The sequence below is a fragment of the Haplochromis burtoni genome, unplaced genomic scaffold (genome assembly GCF_018398535.1).
Source record: "Haplochromis burtoni strain Fernald_Lab_line unplaced genomic scaffold, NCSU_Asbu1 Contig_350, whole genome shotgun sequence".
NCBI lineage: Eukaryota > Metazoa > Chordata > Actinopteri > Cichliformes > Cichlidae > Haplochromis > Haplochromis burtoni.
Window position 1 is genome coordinate 247,205 of NW_024582711.1, and position 10,638 is coordinate 257,842.

Here is a 10,638-nt window from a genome sequence, read left to right on the forward strand (position 1 = left end):
CCCCCCTTTGAAAAATGGTTCTTAAATGTGACTCTCAATTGTTTCAGCTTAAGTTCTTCTTCACATTGTTTTTACTTACCAGAACAAAAGAGACGAATGGAACTGGTCCAAAACCAAAATAACTGCAGTGCCTCAGGGTACTGCAAGACTTGGAATGAACTAATATGGTCCCAAGACTAGACTATCCAATAAAATGAATATTTGGAAAGCAGGACATGGAAGATATTGGGGTGTCAGGCTGTCAGCAGCTTGTGGGGGATGTTATTTGTAGAAGCTGTGATGTTGTTGTGTTTCTCTGCTCTCTGTTAAAGCTCCAGTAGTCGGGATGAGCCAACAACAAATGCAGGCGAGCAATATGAGGTCACATGAGGCCTTGAGGGAGATCATTGAGATGGCTGTCACTCTGTGATTGCAAGCACGTTAACCTGTGGAACAGAGGGAAGGGTGGGTGGTAATTAATCACCTCATTGGAATAATAACACACTTGATTATTAACAAAACCTGAAAAGAGAGGGCCAAGCAGAGGAAAACAAGACATTGAGTGGGAGAGACAGCGGAGATGAACGAGGGGGAATATGAGTAGTGGGGAAAAGGGTTTGTTCTGGCAGGTAGCTTTGACGAATAGCTCCGTACTGAAGTCTACCTCTTTGAGTATTAATCTACCCAATCATGTCTCCGGATGAGGAATGGAAAAAATGGACAGTAGGAGGTGACTTACTGAGAATCGGCTTGAAGAAGTTGTTGAACGTGCTTTGAAATTTCAGATAAGAATTTGCATACTAAACGCTTAATATTCCATAACACAGTGGGAATATGGGAGTGAAATGCCCCCTTTACCTCAATGCAATCACAAAGATGCACACATTCTTCATGACATTTTGAAATATCATGCAGTAATTTTGGTTTAGTCTATTCAAATGTGGACATTGCTGACATTTTATTCCCAGTGAGGAAAGTAGGCTACCAGTGCTTCTGCGGAATTCATCCATTGTCCATCTTTGCTATTGACACTTTTCTTTAAGCTGCTATGTGGCTTGGGCTGTCAGGGGATCTTTTTTGGACTTTTGGCTTATATAGTTCTCCTGGAAGGTTTGATCTCTTTCCCCCTTTCCTTGTCACAGCATGCAATCAGCCCTAAGCCCTTTTGTGTTCTCCATTCTGAGCTAAGCCTGTTATCCTGTGCAGCTCCTTTACACAAGATCACTACTATATCCCCTTTCTCTGTCTTTCACCCAGTACACGTTCCCTCTTGTTCTTTTGTCCGTCTAGTTCTCTGTGTGTTCTTGTGCTTTGTACACATAGATCCATAAGTAATGATTCTGATTCTGATAATTCTGAAGTTTCTCAGGATGGATTAGTAGGAAGTACTTTATATTTATTTGAACTGTTCTTCGGCATAATCCCCCAAACACCAGAGCAAACTCACAAACAGACGTACAGCAGCCCCTCCCACCCATCTTCCCCCACCACCTCCCCTTCTCTCAAATATAGAGTATATAGCGGCCCAGCCATATTTCTGCTCACCCCTCCCTCAGCACACACCTGCTTTATGGTCATTCAACTGCACACACACACAGACATACACACACACACACACGCTGTTGTTGCATTCTGGAAAAAATGAAAAAAACAAACAAACACCCCCACCAACTGCAAGGTGTCAGTTCAGTGGTGCATTGCAAACTCCTGTATGTCCTCCTAAACTGCAGCCTCTATGTCTCCCAGGGTTTGCTCCTCACATTCATAACACTCTGCTCCATGCCAGGTGGCTGTCTCCACAAGTCCTCTTTCCCATAAATCAGACTGTCTTTGAGTTGATCAATAACAAGTCAATTAGCAGGCGTAGAGAGATGAGGGTCTCAGGGGGTGACTGCTTGTTTGTCAGGCAGACATCTGCAGCTCTGTCCCTGTCTGCCACAGAGTTAGGTGTGGCGTTTACCTTGGAAACATGTGGCTACTTGGCTATCATAAATCTAAATATCAACTATAAATAGGTCTGGAACATCTTGCTACAATCCATCATTTGCTTGTTCTTGGATATATAATGAATCAAGCATTGTGCACCTCGGATCTCTCAGGTGTGTCTGATAGATATGAGCAGGCCTAGAAAACAGCACTTTTGTCGCCAGCTTCGGTCTGCGTAGTGGCTCTTCAACATTTTGCAGTAAGTAGGTGTACTCATCAAACAGAAAGAAAGAGACGGACGAACAAAAACTGCTACTGCTCTCTGAGGTCACACTTGGACATATGCGCCAAATATAAGCTGCAAAGCCTGCCAGTATTCATCCTGCTCCCCTGTTAAGCTGACAAGAGTGGGAGAGACCCAACTGTTGTTTGGTGCCCACTGACTGTGTATCTAATGACTTGGCTGGCAAAGCCAATGCAACAGCAACAGGCTCCTGTGGTGAATACACCAGATTAATCCCCTGGATAATTACAAACAAGAATGATCTTGGGCAAATACTCCCCATACCTGCTGAGAAATTACATCAAATGATGCTGTCTAATTAAAACTCATTTTGAATGGTGACAGACACTGAATATTTGAAAAGATGAATAAAATGTGCTGCTTTGATGCTGACAAGTTATAGGTAAATGAGGTGCTGATCAAAAGAATTTGTGGACAAAAACCATGAAGCACAATGCAGTTTAATGCACAAACAAACAAACCGACAGACAGACAGATCAACACTTGTTGGTTTGGGTGTGTGCAGTTTCTATAAGTCATCATTTGAAGCATTATTTTTAAAATAGTAACCACCACAGTGAGTGAGCACCCACACTCCAATATGACACACACACGTTTGCGCACAAATTGATATTCAACCTAATATGACTCACTTGTGTCACTGGCTTTGTCATTTGGTTTGTCACAGCAGCCCCCATTTGGACTGCTGAGGCAGAAGTCACAAACACTTAGACATGCCAGGGGAAAAGAAAGATGATTAGGATGAAGATTACAACAACAAGTCTTTGTTATTGTTATAGTTCCTCCCGTTTCTTGATTATTCAGATATTTATGCTGTTAAAATCCCCCACCATTATTCAGTTTTGTTTTTAATCTTGACCACTTATCCTGTGATCTGCTACGTCTCTGCACTTTCAGCCTTTTCAAAGGTTTAACAGTATTGCTCTTTCTGTCACAGTGAGGCCACCTGGATGAAGATAGCTAGACATGCAAGTGTGTCTAGCTGAGGATAAGTGTGGTGTGGTAAAAAGTTGTTTGTTTTGGGGGTATGCTGTTGGATTCTCAGCATGCACATGTTACAACTGTTCTTTGGGGTTGACCTTGTTTTTTTTTTCTTTCCTCAGCTGCCTCGATCAGGTGGCAGTGGTTGACTGTTGGGATTCCACCAAAGGATGGGTATAAATATGAGGCCCAATGAGACAGTCAGGAGCATTCCCACTTTATGGAGCCACGACTCCTGGTAACAGAAGCTTCAAGCTGTGACTGGCTCAAACGTATACAGTATATGTAGGGTGTAAGGGCCTAGCTCCAGGGCTTTCCTTGTGCTCCCATGCAGAGAGGAGCCCCCAAGGGAGCTGACGCCAGCTGAGACTGAAAAACAAGGTAAGAGCCCAGCTGACACACATGCACACAGGCTCAGCTGTTTGTCTCAAAGGGGAGTTCAGCATGAGAAGTACACAGAGAGAGAGCTGAGAAAATAAGGAGACTGACAGATTTGAGCCTCCAAGGATGAAAATGTAGTGAGATCATTGAAAGATGGATAGACAGAAGATTCAACTGTGTGAATGCTGTAGGTGTGAAATGGTAAGAGCAAAGATTGAACTATTAGTTTCTAAGATTGTTTGACTGCTTTATTGTCAGAACTGGTAATAGAACCTAGATAGTATGGGAGAAGATGAAATAGGGCCCATCAGTGTAGCACCGTCATTGATCTTACCTGTGCTGTATCATAAGAGCATTTGGCTGCTGAAATTGAACAATCTTGTGTTTGGAATAATTCTTTATGATGTTTATTCAATATGATGGTTTCTCATCTCCTTTTGCATCTGGTTTGGTCAATATCTATGTAATATGTAATAAGTTTGCTGTGTTTCCGATTTTTCCTTGCATTAAAAGTGCCAGTTGGAAGGTTTCAGGGCTCCAGCTCTCCTGCCAGCCAAGAAAACAACTAATATAAATGATTGACAACCTTGCTGGGATAAGGTTTCCCATTTAGCAAACTTGCTGTGTCAAAGAAAAAAAAAAGTCACAGTAGCTTACTGAGTGATGGGCTTGAAGATGAGTGAAATGAGGATTTTGGTGTTGTATCGATCCCCTAGTGCTTGTCTCATGCATTTTACACAAGATCTAAATGCCACTTATGGTATAATACAGCAGTCTAGGTCAAGGTTTGCTCTTCTCTATTCAGTGGGAATTTCAGGTGTTATGAGCATAAATTCAGCAGGAATCAAGTAAAGCTTTTGGATTGTGTCATGGTCTCAATACTGAGAAGACACTACTGGCTCAACCATCCCTGTGAGGATTTTTAACCTTCAAACCTTTTCTCAATATCTATTATCTTATACTACAGATGGCTGAAATTGTTTTTCATGCTTTTGCAGTATATCAAATGACCTCCTCATCTCTTCTCTCCTCTCCTTGCCTCTCCAGCACCTAAGCTCTACATCTCATCATGGCAGCAGAAAGCTTGGAGACAGATGGTCCCAGATCATCCATGCCGCCAGAGCTCCACCATCCCCACTCTGAGTATTCTCAGTGGAAGTTCAAACTCTTCAGGGTGAAGTCCATGGAGAAAGCCCCTCTGCCCAGTGAAACACGGCCTGAGACTTCACCTACGGCAGCTCCAAATATAGAAATAGATCATGCTGCGGGTCCAGGGAGTGTTATGAAATTATGCCTAGGAGGGAAAAGCAAGGAAAATGTGGAGGGCCCTGGCAGGAGAGTAGATGTGAAGCTACAGGAGATGGAAACCCACATGGACCACCTCAGGTAATCAAATTGTTACATTTTGTGAATGATGCTATGTTATATTCATTTGTTTCTAAGGATCTGACACTATTTCCCTGGCTCTTTATAGGGGTTTGTGTCGTGTCTGTGGAATGGTTCTGAGGAAAGTCAAAGGACCAGTGCACGATGTTCATGGAGATCTGGATGAGGTGAGCAAGTGTGCCTTGCGTAAAATGGGCTGCAAGTTCCCAAGCTGGCCAGAAGTCATCCTTAAAGTCTTCAAAGTGGACGTGACAGAGGACACAGAATCTGTCCACCCCCTTTCCTTCTGCCACCGCTGCTGGATGGTTGCCATTCGAGGTGGGGGGGTCTGCAGCTTCACCAGAACAAGAGTGCCTGAGTGGAAACCTCACTCTTCCCTGTGCCACCTCTGCTACCCCAAAAAAACATCATTCCAGAGGACTGGAAGGAAGAGGAGGAAAGTCCTTCCAAGAGCACAGAGCCTGGCAAAAAGGACCAGATGGGACTGCGACGCCATCGCTGTTGGTGAGAGGAGAGTTCTGAGACCATTTGGAGACCGTCATGGTCCTGCTCTCAGGGCCTGGAAGAAGCTCAGCATCCAGAGAGAGCAGTGGGTGAGGAACATTACACGCTGCCAGAAAGATCACCTGAGCACCAAGCTGCTCTCTGAGAAGCTCCCTGTGGACTTTGTTGCATCGTTCACCTGCCTAGTGTGTGACCACCTGCTCTCTGATCCAGTTCAGTCCACCTGTGGGCACCTCTTCTGCCGTAGCTGCATTGTAAAATTTACCCACGTTCTAGGACCTCACTGCCCTGCCTGCAACTCGCCCTGTACACCCGATAATCTCACCTCACCTGCCAAAGTCTTTTCATCTGCCCTCCATTCCCTACCTCTGCTCTGCCCCAGTGAGGGATGTCGTGAGCAAGTGAGGCTGGACTCATTTAAGGCTCACTGTCTGAGCCACGAGCTGAAGGAAAATGAAAACCTGAGTCTGTCAGAACTTGATAACTTCCTACTAACCAATAAAGGGGGAAGACCTCGCCAGCACTTGCTCTCGCTAACCCGTCGTGCCCAGAAGCATCGACTGAGGGATCTGAAGAACCAGGTGAAGGTGTTTGCAGACAAAGAGGAAGGTGGTGATCTGAAGTCTGTGTGTTTGACGCTGTTTCTGCTTGCACTGAGATCTGGGAATGAACACCGTCAGGCAGATGAGCTAGAGGCCATGATGCAAGGTAAGAGGCTATTATAAGGGTTTATGTTCAATCAACACAGCCCTCCGTGGCAAAGAAAGGGGGATACAAACAAATGAAAATCATGATAGTGTTTGCTCATTAATATTTCCACCTACCCCCGAGGAATACAGTCGTCTCATGAATAACAATGAAGAAAAGTCCAATATTCAGGAGACATAAGAAAGCTTTCTGTGATTTTGATTGAAAAGCATTTAATTATTGTCCATTTCTGTCTATTGAACCACTGCTGCTGCACATTCAACCCCTCCCTGATTTTCTCCCACTTTCACTCATCTTGTCTGTCAGTCTCTCATTCTCACACTCCCTTTAATGCACAATAACAACTCTTGTGAAGGGGCTGTTAGAATCAAAACAACATCAGCAGCTCTTGTATCTGCAAATTACACAGACAGCACCATCCTCCTCTCTGGGGAATAGAAGGCAGCTGGTGTCTGTTTTCATCTACAGCCAATACATCACTATTGCCAGCTTCACTGATTCACCCTCTGTCCCCTTATAACATTTGAAATTTAGGAAATATTGGATTTTGTAATCAGCGGCTTGTGGGCTTTTGACAATGAGGCATTCACATTTGGGTGTGAAATTTACGCTTCTGTCTGTCTCATTGTAGAAATTACTCCAAATGTGGGATATCAAATGAGGAAATTTTAGATACTGCAGTATTTTCAAAGCACTAGAAATAGGCTTCTGTGGGTTGGTATTAAATAATTCTCTTCATGTGTCAATCCTTTCTTTTTATGTTGAGACTGTGCCTCTTTCTGTCTCTCTCTGAAACTTTATCTCCTCTCATTTTCTCTCTCTGCAGGCAGAGGCTTTGGGTTGAGTCCTGCTGTGTGCCTGGCCATTCGGGTCAACACATTCCTGAGCTGCAGTCAATATCATAAGATGTATCGGACTGTCAAAGCCACAAGTGGCCGCCAGATCTTTCAGCCCTTGCACACTCTTCGAGCTGCAGAGAAGGAGCTTCTCCCTGGTTTTCACCAGTTTGAATGGCAGCCAGCTCTCAAAAACGTGTCCCCATCCTATAATGTTGGCATTATTAATGGGCTCTCTGGATGGTCTTCATCAGTGGATGACGTCCCAGCTGACACTATCACTCGGCGCTTTCGGTACGATGTGGCACTTGTGTCTGCCTTAAAGGATCTGGAGGAGGACATCATGGAGGGGCTGAGGGAGAGTGGGATGGAAGACAGTGCCTGCACATCAGGTTTTAGTGTCATGATCAAGGAATGTTGCGATGGCATGGGTGATGTCAGCGAGAAGCATGGCGGGGGACCAGTTGTTCCTGAGAAGGCTGTTCGTTTTTCTTTCACTGTTATGTCTGTCTCTGTCCTGGCAGACGATGAGGAGGAGGAGGTTACCATTTTTACCGAGCCAAAGCCAAATTCAGAACTGTCCTGTAAGCCTCTGTGCCTGATGTTTGTGGATGAGTCAGACCATGAGACACTCACAGCTGTCCTGGGGCCCATAGTTGCAGAACGTAACGCAATGAAAGAAAGCAGGCTTATCCTGTCCATGGGTGGTCTGCCTCGATCCTTTCGCTTCCACTTCAGGGGCACGGGATATGATGAGAAGATGGTGCGTGAGATGGAGGGGCTGGAGGCCTCTGGGTCCACGTACGTCTGCACTCTATGTGACTCCAGTCGTGCAGAGGCCTCTCAAAACATGGTGCTGCACTCCATCACCCGCAGTCACGAAGAGAACCTAGAACGCTATGAAATATGGAGAACCAACCCCTTTTCTGAGTCAGTAGATGAGCTGCGTGATAGAGTCAAAGGTGTGTCTGCAAAGCCCTTCTTGGAGACGCAGCCAACGCTAGATGCATTGCACTGTGACATCGGCAATGCTACTGAATTCTACAAGATCTTCCAGGATGAGATCGGAGAGGTGTATAAAAAGGCCAACCCCAGCCGGGAGGAACGGCGCAGCTGGAGGGCGGCCTTAGATAAACAGCTGAGGAAGCAGATGAAGCTTAAACCAGTAATGAGGATGAATGGGAACTACGCCCGCAGACTAATGACCCAGGAGGCTGTGGACGTGGTGTGTGAGCTGGTGCCCTCAGAAGAGAGAAGAGAGGCCCTGAGGGAGCTTATCAAACTCTACCTCCAAATGAAACCTGTGTGGCGTGCCACCTGCCCAGCCAAGGAATGCCCTGACCAGCTATGCCGCTACAGTTTTAACTCTCAGCGCTTTGCTGACCTCCTCTCCACTACCTTCAAATATAGGTACAATGGAAAGATAACAAATTATCTGCACAAGACCCTAGCCCACGTACCTGAAATTATAGAGAGAGACGGATCCATAGGAGCCTGGGCCAGCGAGGGGAATGAGTCAGCAAACAAGCTCTTCAGGCGTTTTCGCAAGATGAATGCACGCCAGTCTAAGACCTTTGAACTGGAGGACGTGCTGAAACACCACTGGCTGTACACGTCCAAGTACTTGCAGAAGTTTATGGAAGCTCACAAGGACTCTGCAAAGGCTCTACAGGCTACCATTGACCCAGTAGAGATCCAGGATGATGATGAAATGTCTTTGGAAGTTCCTGATTTTTGAATTTTCCATAACTATTAACATTTGATTGATTTCTAGAGAATTGTACCATTGGTCAGTTATCTCTACATGGAAGTATTTTGACTTTCCAGAAAGTGAAGTCAGTCTCATTCTGCTTTGGGCAAGAGGCCAAACACATTTTATGTTGTTTTTTGTTTTTATATTTTGGAACTCAGATGCTTGCGTGTTGTTAGATATTACAAACAGATTTTGCTTGAATAGCCAGTGTTTTGCACCTGAACCCATAAATGAAGATTATTTTATGGAAAACAATGCTATTTTACACTTTTGATGTTTGTTTTTCTTTCTTTAAACATTTATTTGACTTTGAATTGCTTTGTTAACTGTTAGTTACTACACCACAAAGATGTGACGGCAGAGGCAACACATTTTTTTTCATACTCCTTTTCCTTTTTTTGGTTTATAAATCGACACCATCTGTGAAAAATGGTGCATTTTATTGTATTGCAAGGATATGACACATTTATGCATTTATATAGAGAGGATATTTATGGAAACAGATGAAAGCGCTGTAAGTCATAGAGAGAAATCGTGTTAAAAAGACCACATTTGTGGCCACTGTATTAATATATCATTTTAGCAGGAGCAAAATGCAATCACAGAGACCCAAATGTTCTTTGTTTCATGAGTGCCCTCTGAAAAAGATGACTTTAGTGCTTTATCGTGGGATCCCTGTGGGGCAGAATAGATGCCAGGTCACTTTGAACCAATTTTTATCTCGTTTACTTTTTGCACAGTGGAGGATAGATGATACTTATTTGAATTCTTCTCATAAAATAAAACATATACTGACCTTTTTGTTGATATCATAAAAATACAGTATGGTCCATTACGGTGCCTAATACCCCATGGACTCTCTAGCAGGCAGGGATTTTTCTTAAGTTCTGTATATAACCTGGCTCTTTTTCTCAGCTGATATATCTTCACAGCTTCAGTCGTCAGGGGAGAGCGATGGGTGAGAGCCAGAGAGACCTGATGTAAACTGAATTGTTGGCAACTTTATTTGTTTGATTGATTGATTATATTGTCTTTTTCTGCCCTCACCATTTTGAATTGTGACAGGCAATTTTGTTTTCTTACTTGATTGAATGTTTGATTTTATTTTACTGTCATAAATGTAACCATATGACAGCTATGAAATATCCACATTTCATTGGATACTTGTCACAGTGCTACCATAACGCCATGTTTTGGAGTGCATTATATAGCAACTTGTCTCATATTTGTTTTTGCCGTAATGAATTGCATTTCCAAAGTAATGGATGATGGATGATTCACAAAATTCTACTTCTGTCATGTTTCACAGTGTATCTCCTCATTTTGGGCTCACATGCATAGACTAAATGTACAGTTTACTGGAACCGCACAATACTTTCTCTGTCCATTCATTTTGCATACACTAAAGTTCCACTACCTACCACTACCTTCAAATTATGTTATGCTGTATTTACTTATTTCTTATGTATTGTCATTGAATCAGACAACTTACCATCCTTTTGTGAAGTTTGTACTTTTTGTCTCTGTTTACATCAGATAATAAATAAAAACTGAAGAATTGTGATTCTTTTCTGCTTAAATTATTATTATTTTTGTATTTAATTTAATTTTGTGTTAGTAACACAGAATTCAGCTGTAAAGTGTTAATAAAAAAACAAAACAAAATAACAATGATCTTTTAGAAAACATTACAACAAACTAGATGCAGACCTGAATGCAGAGAATATGGAAGCACTTTAAAAACTAAAGAAATTCAGTTGATTCAATATCTATATATAGCTTAGACCATTTAACTGTTCACAGTTCTGATTACGTATTGTTTATCAATATCATATTTATGCTCATGTTTATATAACTCTGAAATCAATTTAGTATACTTA

General features: G+C 43.1%; 1 protein-coding gene across 1 annotated transcript; it reads left to right on the forward strand.

Moving 5' to 3' along the window:
* The first annotated feature begins 3,379 nt into the window (after positions 1–3,379).
* On the forward strand, positions 3,380–10,338 carry rag1 (recombination activating 1). Its single transcript, XM_005942811.2, has 4 exons — positions 3,380–3,571; positions 4,619–4,957; positions 5,046–6,169; positions 6,996–10,338. Exons 2-4 carry the CDS (start codon positions 4,641–4,643, stop codon positions 8,741–8,743), a joined length of 3,189 nt encoding a protein of 1,062 aa, XP_005942873.1. The 5' UTR covers positions 3,380–3,571; positions 4,619–4,640; the 3' UTR covers positions 8,744–10,338.
* Positions 10,339–10,638: the final 300 nt, after the last annotated feature.

Bases quoted from the DNA above. Each gene is read 5' to 3' on its own strand.
- rag1 (XM_005942811.2), top strand. From the start codon at position 4,641: ATGGCAGCAGAAAGCTTGGAGACAGATGGTCCCAGATCATCCATGCCG. The intron at 4,958-5,045 runs GTAATCAAATTG...GGCTCTTTATAG, and splicing joins ACCCACATGGACCACCTCAG to GGGTTTGTGTCGTGTCTGTG. The intron at 6,170-6,995 runs GTAAGAGGCTAT...CTCTCTCTGCAG, and splicing joins GCTAGAGGCCATGATGCAAG to GCAGAGGCTTTGGGTTGAGT.